The sequence below is a fragment of the Clarias gariepinus genome, chromosome 5 (assembly GCF_024256425.1).
Source record: "Clarias gariepinus isolate MV-2021 ecotype Netherlands chromosome 5, CGAR_prim_01v2, whole genome shotgun sequence".
Taxonomy (NCBI): Eukaryota; Metazoa; Chordata; class Actinopteri; order Siluriformes; family Clariidae; genus Clarias; species Clarias gariepinus.
The window spans coordinates 26,895,083-26,912,853 of NC_071104.1; the positions used below are offsets into that span (position 1 = coordinate 26,895,083).

Here is a 17,771-nt window from a genome sequence, read left to right on the forward strand (position 1 = left end):
GGTGGTACAGCGCAACGGGGGTCATTATTTACTATTAAACATTAAACGAATTTACAAAACTTAATGCGTGCGATTAAGCGCTGATTCTACATAGGAAAGTAAAGAAGAGGATCCTGATGCTCAACATTCCGGAGACCAAACCCCATTTAAATTAAATTAACAAATATTGCATGTAAATAACAATAGCCCACGTTTAAAAAAGCATTTTTATTTAGATTATAAAAAAATAATCCTGCATCTGTTTTAGGTGTTCCAGCTGCCACTGTTCTAAAATTCAAATTAAATCAAATCTTATTAGGATCAAATTTAAGCACAATAAATGTGTGAGCCAGTGAGGCAGTGAGCCTTTTGATTTTATCACTTGTAATTAGAAAAAAAGCGTGTATGGATTTGTGTCATCTTATTTCTTGTGTTCTTTAAATTTATAGTAGATTTATTAACTGAAATAAATGACCATAAAATTAAAACAGTGTTAGGACGTTCTACTGCGTCAGCAGATGTCGGTCTTTCAGCCCCGCTTGTGTTTTTGCGTTATTATAAGAATGAAATGCAGTAGACTGTTATGATTTGTAACGGGTTCGACCCATGTTACTCAAACAACTCAGTTCAGGTGTAAGTAAATGTCTGTGCTGTTTGGGGGAGGGACGTGCTAATGATTTGGTCGGCTTTGTGTGTGTGTGTGTGTGTGTGAGAGAGAGGGGGGTGTCGCGGTCGTTTTCAGTGAAACAAAGGCTCAGCTGAAAAATGTTAGGCACATCAGTCACTTAACCCCCAATAAAAGGTATTTGAGTGTTATGATAGTTGTAATATAACAGATGCGCACTGAATACTAAACCTAAACCAGGCACGGAGATTAATAAACCAAGATAGCCCCCATACCCGTTTAAAAAAAACAAAAAAAAAAACAAATAATATTATTGTGTATAGACTGATTAAAAACAATGCAATTTATGCTATCATAAGGAAAATAAGTTCTTCCATTCCAATGATTAAAAAAGGTAACAATGTCAACTTTAGAATCTAGAATCCAGGAGATTAAAATTACACAAATTGAAATCACTGAAAGTCTCCAGAAGAGCCTCAGATTCAAGAGGTTTTTAAAGTGGGGAGAAATGCATTTCAGTTCCTCTGAATGTATAGGTGAGAACAGCCGATTCACACCTGGGGAGGGTGAATCATTTGTATTTGAATGTTGTCTGGCATTGTAAAGCACTATAGTGACACTAAAAGAACAACCCAGGATTAATGGGAATTCTTATACTGCATAAACATTATTTAGCACCAAAAACTTCCTCGCGTTTGGGAAAACTATGCGTGCGGTTGAGCGCTGGTTAGACTATAGGAAATTAAATCGGAGGGTTTTTATTTAGACTATTAACAAAATAAGGCGTGCCAGCTGCCACTTTTTAGTTAGAAGTTTTCAATACAAAGCTTATAATGCCCACATGACATGACGGAATAAGGCACGGCTGGTGATGATTGGGGTTTGTTGGGTTACAGTGGATTTTACTACACGGTGTGAGTGCAATGGCCATCCGTCTGCTCGCGCTGACTCTGCTCCCCCCTCCCACCTCTCGCTCCTTTGAAGTACTGGGGCGCGTTCCATTTGCCCTGCTTGCATGCCGCACTTCCGCGTTGTTGCACGCGCGCTGCATACACAGCGCGTAGTAAAATCCACTGTAGCCCAACAAACCCCGAGTATTGTATAGCGCGGGGTGCAAGCCCGGGCAACGATGGTAACGATAGCTCACCAGTCATGTGTAATTCTGCGGTCCCGCTGCTTCGCATGTCTGAAGGGGAGGCCGCCTAACTAGTGAGCGAGGAGCGATGTTGATTTGGGCGCACGCCGTGACAGGCTGAAAAAACTGTGTCAGATTAATGTGCAAAAACTATATAATAAAACTATATAAGACTACATGCCTTTATAAGACTTAACTTTTATTTAAGCGCACTCACAATAACGAAAAAACGTTGTGATTTTGTAAGTGTTGTAAGCTGTGCTGCTCTGTATTGTTTTTGGTAACCTTGAGCGCGTCAGAAAATGAACGCAAACGTTTATTTAAAGTCTGCTTGCTGTTTTCCCGACGCGTTCATAATCATTATTCTACTTCTGCCGGTGCACTCTGGAAAACTTAATGCATGCGGCTGAGCGCTAATTAAAACTATGGAGTAAATTAAAGAGTAGAATCACGATTCTGAAGTCCTGAGCCCAAACCTCATTTAAATTAAATTAACTAATACTATAAGTAAATTAAAAAAAATAGCCCACGTTTAGAAACCGTTTATAAATTCTTTCCGACATGAGTTGGCCCGGTGTTATGCGCAGAGCGCCGGGAGATTTCCTGAAGCTCAGAAATCACTGGGCATTTTTTCTAAATAGCCGCTATCTTTAATAACTTATGGAGGTTTTGAGCTGTATACACACGCATTCCTGCCTAAACAACTCTTAAAACTACACCTGTAACACAATAAACAGTAATATTTCAAACATTCTGCAGGCTGATATTTGGAGAAAGGAAAGAATAATGAATAAACCAGTTGTTGGGTCAAAATAACCCAACCAGGTGTTCATTCATAAACTACATCTCATATGAGCCAACATGAGCAACCCAACAATGTGTTTAAAGTACCTGAAATAATCCAGAACTTAAATAACAATAAACAGATACAGAGATACGCTGTATAACGGTCACTGTTGTATTTACGGCAACGAGCGAAAATGTCACTTTGCGCCACCTGGCGGCCATTTTACGAATGACTTTGAAATGCAACTAATTTATTTTGGCCGCTGACGTTTTTACGCGGCGGTGAGCGCGACGGTAATAACCATTCCGATTGATCAACTACTGTATGAGCAGACCAGTGTGTTTCTCTTTGTGCTCAGCTTTGTTAAAAAAGCTTGTTTTTTTTTCCATTTGCAGCCATCAGACCTGTTTGTTACACATGACTACTACTTGTTTAATGCATTATTATATGGGTGCAGTTACATACCATTACATTCTGCTTACTTCATTGTGATCTATGTAATTTACAGGTATGTAATGTCCACCAGTAATGTATAGCTGCACTAAAGGTATGCATTCAGTATACATGCACACAGGTTTAAGGCAACACCAGGCTGGCATACAGTATTTGAGTACCTTATGCACATGAACTGATAAACACAGTACTCTACACACTACATCTAATAAGTTAAAGAGAAGCACACACAAATAAAACTACCCATCTTCCATAAACCTGAACATATTTGTAATTGAAGAAAAAAAAACTATAAAATATCATGTTCAAAATCAATAGAACATTAGACATAGTAAGGATTATCATATTATGCAACTAAGATGGTTACAATAAATGCATCAAGTGTGATCAAGCTCGAAAAATGGCATGCGTTGTGAATTACCTGCGAGATAATGATTTAAACCCAGTGACCTTATTCTCCTGTAGGAGCATTACATATTTGCTTGGAGTACAGAGCTTGTATTAACTACTGTATCACTGTATCAACTGCTAAGCACAATTTTACACTTACTCAAATGTTGACTTGCTGGAGATAGAAAAAGAAGGCAAATGTACCCTTAAGAGGGTGTATGGACATTTTAAACAGTACAGGGCACATTTCATTTTAGTTCTGTGTGCTAGCACACCTGCTTAAACTGATCTTATCAAGACCCTGACTAACACTCACACACTGCCAGAAGCATTAAGGTCCAGACCGTGTTTTTACTGAAATACTATAAATGTCCCAAACACTAAAGTACATGAAACATTCTCTGAAAATAATCAATGCATCTAACCAATATTTTTCAATGTATTCCCATAATGTCATGCTGGGATATGTCAGGTTTAACACTGTAAATTATCTGAGAGCAGTGAGAGTTGATGAATTAAAAATTAAATTACAATATAATAGAACAAAGTGGCCACTATCCCTTTCCACTGTCAGGTAGAATGTTTGCTAATCAAGCAGTAAGCTAGTTGCGAAATTTCTTTTCTCTCTTTTATAGTAGTGGTCACTGCATTGCACGAAATAGCAATAGTTCTTTAAGTGTTTCTCAAAATCTGTGATTTCCTGAAGAGAAATGTTGCCAAGCAATAGAAAGCGGAAAACATAGAGGATTAAAACAGACTTAAATGAATTTACAGTGCTGTTGTCGTCCTGTACACTTCCTAGTTCAGGTGCACTGAGCTGGAGTGTCCTCACAGTGGACAAAAGGTAAGGACAAGGTATAAAGGCGCTGAGCTGAAAAAAGTGCTCATTAAGGCACTAAGGTGGAATGAAGTTTAAAGCTACAGTAAAGAAGTGTTTAAATACTCTGAAACTGTGCCAGAAAAAGCCTTCAGGACTGGAAACTTCACTGGAGACAACAATATATGCCTGCAATGTAATAAACATAAATGTCAATTAGGACTGCACAAACAGAATTCATCTTGAAATTATTGGTAAATGGAATAAATAAACTAGTGAGTGGACCGTTGCAACAACTAAAATAAAAAAGGTTTAAAGATTATAGTAATAAAATTTTATCTAAAATGAATTATTTTATGATATGATATAATCAAATATCATTTACATTTACTGGTATTACTGATTTTTTTTTTACATACAGTAGGGTTTAATCCCAAGTGATTTTAACATCTTCATAAAACAACAAAACACTTCTATATATTGCACACCTACTTTAGGTCAGCAATGAAGTGCTGTATTAAACTGTGTTAATAGCCGATTTGCATTTTCAATTTGTGCTCATTAACGTTTAAATAAAAAATAAATTTCTTCCTCTTTTCCATTTCTTCTTTTTTCCTCTATCTTGATAACTATAGCTTGCCAAATTCTTTTGTATGCCTCACTGTTATATTACCTGCATACATAAATGTGTGTTCAATATAAATTATATTTAAATGCACCTAAACTATAAAATATAGGGTTATATGCATATATGTAAATAAAGCACACATGGGAGGGCTTTTGTTGATTCAGATATTCCTTCAGATGTAAATGAATCTGTACATCATTCTTTGACTTTGAGTCTGCATTATTTTTTAAACAAATTTGAATAGTAAATACTATTATACTTACTCAGAGGCAGTGAGCAGTAGACCCACTATTTGAAGAAAGATCAGGCGTTCTTTTTTTCCACACCTCCTCGGACTCTTCAACTGGAGAAACATAGGAGTCACTGCTGCTCTTCCTCTGTCCATGCTCACCGTCCACATCCTATACAGTATACACACACATACATGCTTAACAAGATGTGGACTAACATACCTTTTTGTTCTGTTCCTCGGGTACAAACACAAACAATTATGTCCAGTATTGTGTAGGTTCCCCTTGTGCTACCAATATGGATCTGATCCCTCAAGGCACTCGGAGGACTCCACAGGAGCTCTGGGGTTGTGCTGCAGTGTATGGTACCAGGATGTTAATGGCAGATCCTTTGGGTGATGTGGGTTGCACTGTGGTGCACCCACGGAGCGGTGGACGTCCTATGGGTGCTCTATTTGATTTCGATCTGGGAAATTTTGAAGCCAGAACAACAACCTCGACCTCTTTGCGTGCTAAGCCCCATACATGTATGCATCAGGCGGTGATGCACTGATTTATCTGATATCTTTTTATCAAAGCCAGCATTGACTTTTTTTTAGCAATTTATGCTACATTGGCTTTTCTGTGGGATCGGGCCAGACAAGCTAGGCTTTGGTCCTCAAATGTTTAGATGAGCCATGGGTGCCCATGATCCTGTCACCATTTTACTGGTATATAACTGATAGTCAATGTTATTCAAGTCACTTGGCGGTGGTGTTAGTGTTATACTGATCGGTGTATATACAAGTGTGCACACACAAAATATGAGTGCATGAAAGAACACCCATTCCTGTCATGCTTATATACACTTATAGTATGCTGGGGATGTAATCAAATATCCATTATTATAAATGAAAAGAAAACATAAATTCCAGATACAGATATAAATAGGGGTGTTATATAACGTATGAATGCAAATACTCATAATGAAATGTTCCAGATGCATACCAATGCAGATAGCGGCATTGAGTTACCCCCCGCGACACACCTCACATACCTCACATGCACGGACATATCGCAAGAAAGCAGAGAGAAACCAACACAGTGGCATGCACATTCTATCATGTCATCTAACAAAAGCTTTTCTTAGACATGTTGTGTAGTGATGCCAAATAGGAAAAAAATGGCACATTGCGCAGACAGAAAGAAAAGAACAGTGCTTTTTTGCATAGATGACCTCTGTCACAAAATCTCAAGAGATATCCACGATTCCAGCAACAATCATTGCTGGAATCATGGCTTGGAGTCATGTATTGTATATGAAGTGCAACAAAAGTGTAACAAAAATTAGCTAAAATTGCTCTGTGTTGCTTTCATCACCAATCTATCGTTTTAACTAAAAGCCTTTTTAACCTTATTGGTGTCTGCACAAACAAAAACCCAAAGAGAAAATCATACTCACCCTGAAAGAGGGTATTTCAACAAGCTCATCTGTCTCTCTGATTGTACACCGTTTAGTCATCGCCAAAGGCAACTTGCGGCCACACACAACAGGATTGTGGGTAAGCGACTGAGATCTCTTGACTGCAGAATTGACAGCCTGGGCAAATCGTGATGGTGTAGATGAGGTGTATGGCTTTGGTGCTGAAAAAGTCCGGAGCTTTTCCAGAGTCAGGCCAGGGGGTGGTAAACTCATTTGGCGGGGCAAACCTGAATGTGCGGTGCCACTAAACACTTCAGTCTCACTTGGGGAAGAAGCTAGACTAGACTGTAACATTCTCTCTTGCTTTAGTGGAGATATTGGTGGAGTCTTGTGCTGCTCCTTTGTAGTCTTTTTCTCCTCCTCCCACTGGATAGGTGGTGGAGGAAGGGGGAAGACATCTTCCGTAGGCCCATTGAAATTTTCCCTTTGTGGGCTACCTAGAGGCTCCTTTTCCTCACTCAAACTCCTACTGCGCACTACTGCCGAGCTGACGTAACCTCCAGGAGTTCTTTTATTCTGTGGTATACGGAAAGAAGCTGGTTTGGGCCTGGTCGCAGGTGGAATTTTCTTCTCCTTGGGCTGAGGGATATAAGAGGAGTCTGAAGGAGAGCTTACAGTTGGGGAAGTGGATGGAGGGAGATCACTGGCACTGCCAGACCTGCACTCAACCCTGGTGGGAGATGCTGCTGCTGGTGATGTTGGTTTTTTATTTAAAGACTCCACATTCACTTCCTGGATTCCAGGCACACTGGGAGACTCAAGCGTCAGCTCTACTTCAAAGAAGCGTAGATTGTCCAAGGACCTTGGAGGCACAATAGTGTAGGTGGTCATACCTACTTTGGGGATGTATTCGCGAGTGAGTTCATTTGAGGGTTTAGGCTTGGAGTCAGAAGCAGGAAGGTACTGTAAGCTTCCATGTTTAGTTCCTGAGGAAATCTGCATAGATTTTTGATTTTCAGAACTGGGGGTCTGCGTGGATTTTGGCCTTTCAGATAGGTGAGTATATGTGAATGCCTGTTTATCAATGCTTTGAGTAGAGTTTGGGTAAATCTTTTGAGCTTGAGTCTCTTCTGTAGATGTGGCTATGTCTCTTTTTGGGCTTCCTAAGGTTACAGGCGTACATACATTTGACTCTGGGGTAGGGGTAGACCCATTACAGCTGTTTATCTTAGTTTGAATTTCCGTCTGTGTCTGACTTGCATTGGTTCCAGTAAAAGAAATGTTTGGTGTTGTTTGTACTGCAGCTGCTGCATAACTGGGCTTAGGAGGAGCCTGTGGCTCTGCTTGCTGGGTGTGTATAACTATGTTTATGGAATCCTGAGCTGCAACCATTGGTGAAGTGCTCTTTTCCTTCATTGCTGTGGAACCTTCAGCAGTTAAACATGCCATTTCAGTCTTCTCAACGCTGGCTGTATAAGAGTAAAGAAATGAAGAAACTTTAGCAGTCAGACAATAAAATTACTTTTTTACGTTAATTTTTTGAACATCTATGTGTCTGTATGTGAGCTGGTAAAAATAAAACCCAAGATTATTTTTTTAAGAAAATGGAAACACAACACACCATTGTTTGTTGACTGTAATTGGACATCGCAATCATCCTCTGGCTGCTTACTTTTCACCTCAGAGTCTGCAGCTAGTCTGTCAGGACAAAATATTATGTAAAGGTTTAGAAACCCAAGCACCAGATATACAGACAAAAATTTTAATAGTCTTATGCTCAAAACTGTCGTACTTGCCATCTGTGGTCTGATCAGGTGATACTTCTTCTGGGTTCTCCCTAGAGGGAGCTACACTTTCCATTTCTGTATCCTGAGTCAGGGAAGCAGTTTCTGCTCTGCCTGAATCCAGAGAGACATCAACAGAGAGGTTGACACTGCTGTCGTCCTCTAGAAGCTCTGGCAGAGGACTTAAGCTCTCAGGACTGGAGTTTACATGGACAACAGTGTTGTCAGGAACCATTAAAGACTCTTGATTTTCTTGGATCTCCTCAGGGGTCGTTGGCAATCCTGCAACATTGCGGTAAATATTATTATGACATAATTCCCTAAGACATGTTCAAATCCAAATGATACCTGAAAATAAGGGTTAAGATAATTATAGCATTGTACAGCCTAAATACAAGCTGATACCAAGCTCCCAAATAAATACACTCAAGACAACTCAGTACACCATCACTACCTCCTCCTAAAACCTGCCACATGCTCAACTTCCTTTCATTTTATTACGTGTGATCCACACTATCACACATAATAAAATGTAGCCACGTTCTCAGACATGTTCACAGAACATGAGGTCTTTTGTTCCCTTTCCTCACCACATGCTTCAGAGCCTTGTATTGTAGGTGCAGTCTGATTGGTTCTTGGGTATTTGCACCTCTGTACACCAGGTTGTGAAGAGAAAACAAACATTTGAACACTGACACAATGAGCTCTTTTGAATAATGTATAGATACAGCCCTAGCGTCTTTAAAAGTTATTAGAGTTTTGCTTGAGTAAACAGAATGAGTAAACATGGGTGGGTGTCTGCAATGTCAGTCAAATGTCGCCTCTTATGAAAGTACTGCTACTGGTAAACCTTTTCTAGTGTTATAAATTATTAGATCCTCTAGCAATAGAGGTTTTTTCCCCCCCTCACGGTTCTAGGCACTTGATCTGATTATTAAAATAGTATGAGGAGCTTCTTTCACTTAATACTGAGGCAAGGGCTGCCTTTACTTTGATTTTCATTTTCTCTCACAGTAGGCTCAGTGGCCATTTTCAGCATGGGTTAATAAAGAGATATGTATTCTGCTCCTCAGCGGTGTCTTGGAACAGCTTACATAATGGGCTGATGGGAGTAGTATTAGTGTGAGAGTGGAGCAGCCAGGACACAGTGCTGCTGTGCCACACTGTTCTTCAGAGTGAGTGGATCGCTCTTAATTAAGACATCTCACTTGCCTGCGCCAGCCGTTGCATTCAGCACTTCAAGGGCTGTCGCTGGGGACTGGAGTGCAGTATTCATAGAGAGAGCTTCTCTCTGCAGAGTGCTCTGTGATCTCTCTCGCTCTCTCTCTCTCTTTGGAGTTGTGGATTGCCATGGAAATAGATAGCTGCAACCAGAATCTAGGCTTTACTTTCTTTTCTTGTTTTTGTTTCTTACTCTTTTTTATTTAATTCATTCCATGCTTTTGCTTTTTATTTACCATTTTAATAAATTTTTTTGTGATCAATCTCATTCTTTTCCGGTCCATCTCCCTTAATTTTTCTTTGCCTTAGTCCATGCCTCCCTCTCCTATTCTTTGAAGCTAATAATTTCTATCAGCAGAGAATAAGACAGCACTGGAGACACAAGTGATCAGAGACTGCAAACTCTGCCAATACGTTATTATTGGGCCCTTAAAATCTACTGCTGAACTCCTAGAAGATAAATCATACTCTAATACTGTACAATGTAGAAAGGATATGAAAATGTAGCACACATACAGAAGAAGTACAAATTGAGGGGTAAAAGATTGTACTGCAGAAAAACAAATCAATAGCATTTTAAAGACAAAGACTGTAACAATCAGTAATATTCAATTAAAGTTTTTCTGGAGCTCTGAGACCTACAGTATGTTAACTTGTTAAACAGACAGTGAAATATGGGACCTAACAGCCATAAACCTGCCTGGCCAGTTGACAATTTCCAAAATTTCTTCAAGAGCTGTTAAAACTTAACTAGGACAAAAAAAAACAAAAAAAAAACAGTTGTACTACAAACCACCTGCAGGATGACATGAAGAATGCTCAGACTGGGGGTTTCAGTGCCAAACATAAGACAAACAATGAAAAAACAAGTACTTCATGGCCAGAATCCAAGATAAACTCTTTTTTTTACTATGAAAACCATCAAAGATTAGGTAGAATATGCCAAAAGCCGAAAGATTATTCCAAATATTTCTGCAGAGTTTGGGGAATCAGTTCTATGAACTGACGAAGCTAAACTGGAACTCTGGAACTTTTTTGACAAATGGACCCTACATGACAAAGGCTAAGCTCATGCCCAGAAGAGTACAATCCCTATAATCAAGCATGTTGGTGGGTCACTGATGATATTGGGATGTTTTTCTGCTGCAGAAATCATGAATTGCCAGAAATTCCAGGCCATTTTAAAGAATAACATGATGCCTTTTGTTGAGAAATTGAACATTAGTGATGACTAGACTCACACTTCCTAAATCAACCAAAGATTGCAAATAAGCCATCAAACATCAATGAAATAGAGACGTTTGCATGTGAACTTCGAGGTAAGATTCCAATGGAGAAGTACCAGAAGCTTGTCACCCCCCAGCCCTTAAATAAATAAATAAATAAATAAGCAAGCTTATTGAAAAGTACTGAAATTGTAGGTTAAATGGTAAATTGTAGCTATTGTGAAATAAATAAAAAATTTTATATGACTAAGTTAAGTCAATGTATGTTCTCAAAATAATTCAAATGTCTATAACATTGATCATTTTTAACAAGGTTTTTGTTTAACCCTTTGCAACTGTTTATAGATGAAAGCAAACCCAGAGAAGCATCTCTCATGTCTCAAGTAGCTGCCTTTTTGTGGTTATAAATGATGAGCTGAGTCTGCCTGTAAATCCCTGATTAAGGTGCAATTACTCCCTAAAAGCTAAACCCTTGCCCCATGTAGATACTTTTTGCTGAAAGGCTTGTTATTACACTTAAGCAAAACAATGCAATTTTTACAAGAAATCTTTGCCACTGGGGCTCTGGAAAATCAAGACATTTTGAAAAGTAAAACATTTATGGTTACAATAAGAGCACTTGTTAGACCCAGAAGTTGTGAGCAAAACCAGGGCTCTTAGACACAGAGTTGTGTGTTTCTCTCTAGACACACAGTTTTGTGTTTTTTTTTAAAGATAAAGGGAAAAAAATCATATTAATAGTCAATTAAAAGACAGGGTGCATTTTTTCTCACAGGTTGGTCAGTGCATGTATGGATACTGATAAGCCTCCAATAAGGCTCATCTAATTAAAAAATGTAAATGTATTATTAAATTCTAATTATATAAGCAGTCAGCTTGTGAAATACAAGTGCCTGGCCATCACCAATAAAGACAATTTTGGTGTGTGAAACAAATGGAGTCACACACGGCATTCTGAAACAGCAAAATGCAATCTGTAAATACATGCTAATCTTTTTTTTTTGTTTTTTTGGTAACACCTTAAACTGTTCTACACTCAAGAGACTATGCAGATATATTAACAAATTCACGTATACTATATCATGATTAAGGGAATGTATAATTTTAAATTTTAACAAGTACTGTAGTTTCTTTGCTGTCATTTTTTTGGGTAGAATAAAAATCTTTCCAAACATAATGTAAGTAAAAGCTTGTTTAATTACATTTTTGACTGAAGGAAACTGGAGAAGCTGTAAGTTCAGGAATTGCAGGTTTCAAGAATTTTAATGAAGCTTGAAAACTGATTTCATTATATTACAAAAAAAAAAATATGTGAGCCATATTGTATTTTCTAACATAGACACCCTTATAAAAATAGGTGGAGGATAACTAGGTAAATATTAGCTGCTTAAGTAAATATATCATGTATCAGTAATTTAATTGAGCAGTTTTATTATATATAATTATATTACTTCACTACATCAAGTTACTTCAAGTTCTCTTGTGTGTAGCATTCAAGGGCTAATATCAACACCTACTGCATATTATGCATTAGAGAGAGAGAGAGAGAGAGAGAGAGAGAGAAAAGAGCAAGAGAGAGAGAACCCTCACCTCTGCTTATAATTATAACTTATTTTATAATGGGAGTTGTATAGTTTGTTGTTTCTAATATTTGACTATGAACCCCACTCCTTACCCAACCTTATAACCACCCTATAAATTATAAAAGCAATCAACAAAGAGTTTTCACACATAAAAATAATGAAAAAAAAATTGTCTGGAAAAAATACAAAGATATGCACGTATACTGTAATTAGACTCTAGTTAAATGAGAGAAGAAGACAACATCACCACATGAGGTTGAGGAGCAACAGCAAGCATCATGGAAAAATACCCACTTTCTGCATAGTCAAGTCTTATAACTGCTTAATACAGTATTGGAAAAATTACTTTACACTTTCATCTTATATGCAAAATTATAAATTTAATAATATATATAAGTAGTATATTTCAGAGTATAGTATAAAATTACATGAGTAATTATGTTTAGGTATTATTGTAAGTATTTTTGACAACGATCAGTTATAACATTAGCACCACTGCCAGTTGAATTATAATCATCGGTTATTCACATTTATTCACTAAAGCACTATAATTTAGCTAATACACTTTAAATTTACCTTTTTTTGACTAGCATCACCAAAGTTCACTGCAGCCACAGTACACGGACCTGCCTAAAATAGCCAGGTCACTATAGGCATACAAGCCAGTGCTCCAGGAGAAATGGCATTTACTTTTAAAAATCTTCACCTTGACCCAGTTGCTGAACCTGTTTTGAATAAGTGTGTGTATGTGTGTGTGTGTGCGCGCGCATGTGCGTTTGTCAAACACTGCAGATGCACACATTTAAATCTAGGGCAAGAGTTATTCTAATACAGCCAAATTACACTCCCACAACTTTATAGCTATAGCTTTAACTTTTAAAATCTGATATTTTAATAGAGGATCAGAGTTTACAGATATACACCAAGAAACACACCAAAAATATAATTAACAGTCTGAATGAAGTGAACTTTCCCAAATGTACCACTAGGAGGCAGAATGTGTACAAAATTGAGCCTAAGCACGCCTGCACTGCTACAATCTCATTCACTGCTTTATGTCAAGCTGTGTTTAAATGCAGGACAAAGTATGACTGTTTATCTCTGTCCAAGCAAGAACCCCAAAATTGCTTACAGACTAGTTAGATACCATCAAAAACCTGATTAACTGACAAATGTAAGATTTATATAACAACAACATGAATGCTTTTTTATTTTTTTTAACTTTTTTAAAGATTATCCATAATTTCGACTTAAAGAATACACTCCTAAAGATCACCAACCATTGTATGGCAACAGCTGGAGAAACACTACTGCTGAAGGACTGTGTTAATCCTTAAGGCCCCTAATAAATGTTTACAATGTTTAAAAGGTGCCACAAGCTGCACACCGACCTGTTAGAGTTGTATCCTGCGTTTTTTCATCATGGGTCACCATAGAGCTGCCGGGGGAGGTAGGGGGTGGTGGGGCCTTCCTCTTACTCCTCTTAAGGGATGATTCAGTAGATAAACTTCGACTCAGAGATGCAGTGACCTTCACAATCCAGAAAAGTTACATCGCAATCTGACTGCTTTCACCCAACATAATATAAGCTAAAATGATCTGAATTTGCTGGACATTTTAAATACATGTATGTTAAATTAATTCAGTTTTATGTATATAATATAAATACTTTAATGTAGTACATAAAAATGAAAGAAAATGTTGATAAAGTAATAGCTCAGAATTTGATTTGATGTTAAATGTAAATCTATTGTACAGAGAAGAGTAGAATAAGCATTGCATACCTGGTTGTCATCAGGATGACTGCTTGTTTGAGAGTTGTTAAGGTCAAAGGACTTCATCTGAGGGGGTAGAGGGGCCCGTCTCTTCTTTGGCGTGTCAGACGGTATAGTGTTCGAGTCGTATGTGGCGGAATGCATGCTGAGTGAACTCATGCTCGCAGGTCTTGATTTCCTGTTGATTGGAGATGCTGGTGCACTCACAGTCGATGCCTTTAAAAAGATAAACAAAATAACAAACAATTTCGTTACTTTCACAGACTTACAGATAATCACGCACGAAACATTCTTCAACGGCAGGAACTCTTGAAAGCAGTCTTTACTCAGCAAAAGTCTGAATTTGGGTACAAGGACAAGCATGACCACTGACCAATGGAAAAGCTCAGGGCTTGCCCATGCAAAGTTTAAAGAGCACTCAAAATAAACATTTATTGCATCAGTCCTGAACCGCCTGTACTACGGCAAACAAATCGCATGGGTCAGAGACTTATTGGAAAAGCTACTTTCTCCCTCAACAGATTCCTAGCCAAAAAAATAACCAGGACACTGTATTAAACCATTTGCCTGCTAAACAATTTCTACAATTTCACCTTCTAATGTGAAACTGTTTTAAATCAACACGCACCTGTTCAGGTTTCTTTTTACTTCCTCTTCTGAACCTGCCAAACAGTCCCTTGTTTTCTTTTTCTTTCTGAAGTTTGTCCTTGCCAGGTTGAGTAACATCTGTTAAACAAATTCACAAGATATTAATAATTGGATTAGAACTATACTGTATACAGTAAGTTTACAGTGAAAAAAAACTTCTAATACATAATTTGAGGTTCAAACTTTCAGTGCATGTTGTGATTTAGTCTCAGATCCTCATGATTAGTATTTCTGTGCATTACATCTGTTTTGATCAAATGTTCTATTTGCATATTGCAGTTCAGCCAAACAATATTAAGCGGCTCTAACAGGAATATGGAAGCTTAGATTGTGTATGTTATATTATACAGCCTTTAAAGTGATTGTTACCTGAAGGAGTTGGTGATGGAGGGAGGTCTGTTGGACTGATAACTGTTTAGAGATTACATAAATGAAAGTTATTAAAATGGCAGTGACAGTCAGTTTCTGTAGAGGACATACTGTACAGTACTTCTGACCAAGTGAATATACCACTGTGGAGCTGGAGCCAACTGGATTTCAAATAAGACTTTTTTATTACTTTATTTGTTATTGTCTTTACCCCGTGTGTCTCTTGCGTAGAGCTCCCTGAGGCCAAGGTCATTGAGACAGTTCATCAGGTCCAAAGGCTCCTGTGAGTGCACGTTCTGCAGCAGCACGGTGCTTTGCACATCAAATTCACATTTCTCACAAATAGCAGGCAGCAGCTCCTGCAGAGCAAGCTTAGGGTTTACTCGCAAAATTGTCTTCTGGGTCCTTTTATAGTTTATTACCAGACGCACAGTAGCCTGAGGGAAACAGATGTAATCAAATTAATAAAATAAATACGATGAGAAGAAGAAACAGAGCCTATGGGTATTTTCATTAAACAAGACGGGACATTTAATAATTCAAAAAGGCTAAACACAGTATTAGGAAGGAAATAAAGTCTGGATATGGTTAGAATTTTTATAATAATATTTGCAAATGAAAAATTGTTTTTATTTAAAGACGTAATTAAACCAGAACTTCACCTCTGGCATTAGTGATCCAGACTTCTTGTTCTTGTCCTCCATGCCTTTGGGCTTAAGCAGAACTTTCTCAGCTTCCAGATCTCCGATAAGAGCATTGGGTTTGAATTTAATGTGGTTCTTATTGGTGGAGATTAGCTCAATGGTGTGGCCTGATGGGTTGAGGTGGTACTTTGCACACAGCATCACAAGTAGGTCAATCATGGGCTTACTGTTAACACATACATTTTAGAATTTTACACACACTTACACTTTGCCGCCTTACAAGATGTAATTGAACCTTACAAGATAAATCTTTGCTCTAAATACATTGTCTCCACTAGATGGAGCTGTTGTGGAGGCTAATTTCAGAAAGTCTTTCTATTCTTTAAGATGATATGAAGCACCACTATTACTACTTATTAAAAAAATAAGCTTAAATTATAGAACATTTATTTTTTTTTATGTGAAAAACAGTATCATTGACCATGGCCATGCTACTTAGATGTAAAACATACTATACCAAATAAAACAACGGACAAAACACCAGAAACTGAATACAGAAAAAAGAGGATGTGGTAGAACTTAGTCAGTCTTTGGCTAACAATAAAACTGTTCTTGCACACTATGCCTGAGTCACATTTTCCAATAAAATGTAAAAATATAGTTTTGAAGTCAATGTGGCAAACATAACTGCTATATTTAAGAGCATAAATAAAATAAATGTGGCATTAAGCATATGAGAGTAAAAACAAGCAGAGTATATGTTTAGCACACAATAAAGTGTAGTAATTTGCATGAATAATATCATACTAGTAGAAATAACCAAATGCTATGAAGCCTTGGGGTTTTAAACAAAATATTATCCTGTTTATCTCAGGTTGAAGTTTCATGAACAGTCCTAAACCCCTCAAACTCCCACAGTTTCATTCCTCACTCTCACGGATATATGGCTTTCTTAAAATAATACATACCACTTCCATACTACCATACCATACTTAAAGATCATTTACCCAGTGATTAGCTGGGATTTTTAAAGGATTAAACAGTTAGCATTTGAGCAAAGTTGAACTCAAGAATTTCAGGAGAAAAGGCTAATATCCAGTATATGCATGCCAGATACTGTATACTGCTAGGAGCGGAGGAATGTTTCTGTCATACAGGAGCATAGTGAGTGTGGAAAATCCTTTAGTGACACAGAATGAGCTATGTGATGCTTTCCAACTGCTTCTGGAATGCCAGAATATGAGAAGTCTTTGGAAATATCCAGCCGCTACAGTTAAATGCTGAGGAAGGAAAAGTTGGTGACACGATTTGTGTCCCAGCAGAAAAGATTGGGAGGAATTTGATATGTAATACTTCTCAATTGAACCTGGATTAGTTTGAGCCTGGCAAGATCCCTCAGCATGCTAGTTAATTTGTTTTTATAAAAACCGTTTAAGTGTTTAGATTTTCTAATCTAATTAGATTTTCTGCAGTTGCCACAGTGCTTACAACTGAACTAAAACAACAGCACCATCAGTTTGCAAAGGAGAAAGCTACACATTGCTAAAGAAGTTTGATCACTGGAGAGCTTTTAAAAGGCAGACTGGAGACTATTTCTCCAATCTACTATATGAATTTTCTATAGTGGAAGATCATACTGACTCCATGATGTTTGAAAACCATTTTAATTTTTTATCTTAGCCTCAGTGCAGCACTTTGCAATGTTGTCTAGCCCTGCCATAGTTTGCCGTGCTATAAATTATATTAATAATCAATTTTCCTTCTGTTATTGTTGCAAAATATAAGCTTTTTTAAATAATTTCAAACATAATTGTGAGAATCTAAAGACAGCATGTTGATGCTAAAATCTATAAAGGAGTGTCATGGCTAAAGTTACTGCATACTTGTAGAAGATTTTTTATTGATTGTTATTAAAGTCCATTAACACAATCTTGTATCTTATTGTGAAACATTAGGTCAGAAACATTTTATAAGCTATGTATTCCTTAACTTGGCTGCAGTTGCTCGATAGTTCAGAACTGGAATTTCCTACGAGTCTCCCTGAGCCTCCAATAACTACCTGGACTCCATATTAA

The 17,771-nt window shown here is 37.6% G+C and overlaps 1 protein-coding gene across 2 annotated transcripts in view; it reads right to left on the reverse strand.

Moving 5' to 3' along the window:
• Positions 1 to 2,855: 2,855 nt before the first annotated feature.
• Positions 2,856 to 17,771, reverse strand: part of cobll1b (cordon-bleu WH2 repeat protein-like 1b) — a 38,426-nt gene continuing 23,510 nt past the window's right edge. For both annotated transcript variants that reach the window (XM_053497019.1, XM_053497020.1), the window contains 11 exons: positions 15,715 to 15,922; positions 15,264 to 15,489; positions 15,053 to 15,094; positions 14,664 to 14,761; positions 14,045 to 14,251; positions 13,652 to 13,790; positions 8,239 to 8,512; positions 8,068 to 8,144; positions 6,486 to 7,915; positions 5,078 to 5,215; positions 2,856 to 4,375 (listed from right to left, as the gene is read on the reverse strand). In XM_053497019.1, coding sequence (XP_053352994.1) covers positions 5,078 to 5,215; positions 6,486 to 7,915; positions 8,068 to 8,144; positions 8,239 to 8,512; positions 13,652 to 13,790; positions 14,045 to 14,251; positions 14,664 to 14,761; positions 15,053 to 15,094; positions 15,264 to 15,489; positions 15,715 to 15,922 — 2,839 coding nt within the window. In that variant the 3' untranslated portion in view covers positions 2,856 to 4,375. The remainder of the gene's footprint in view (positions 4,376 to 5,077; positions 5,216 to 6,485; positions 7,916 to 8,067; positions 8,145 to 8,238; positions 8,513 to 13,651; positions 13,791 to 14,044; positions 14,252 to 14,663; positions 14,762 to 15,052; positions 15,095 to 15,263; positions 15,490 to 15,714; positions 15,923 to 17,771) is intronic.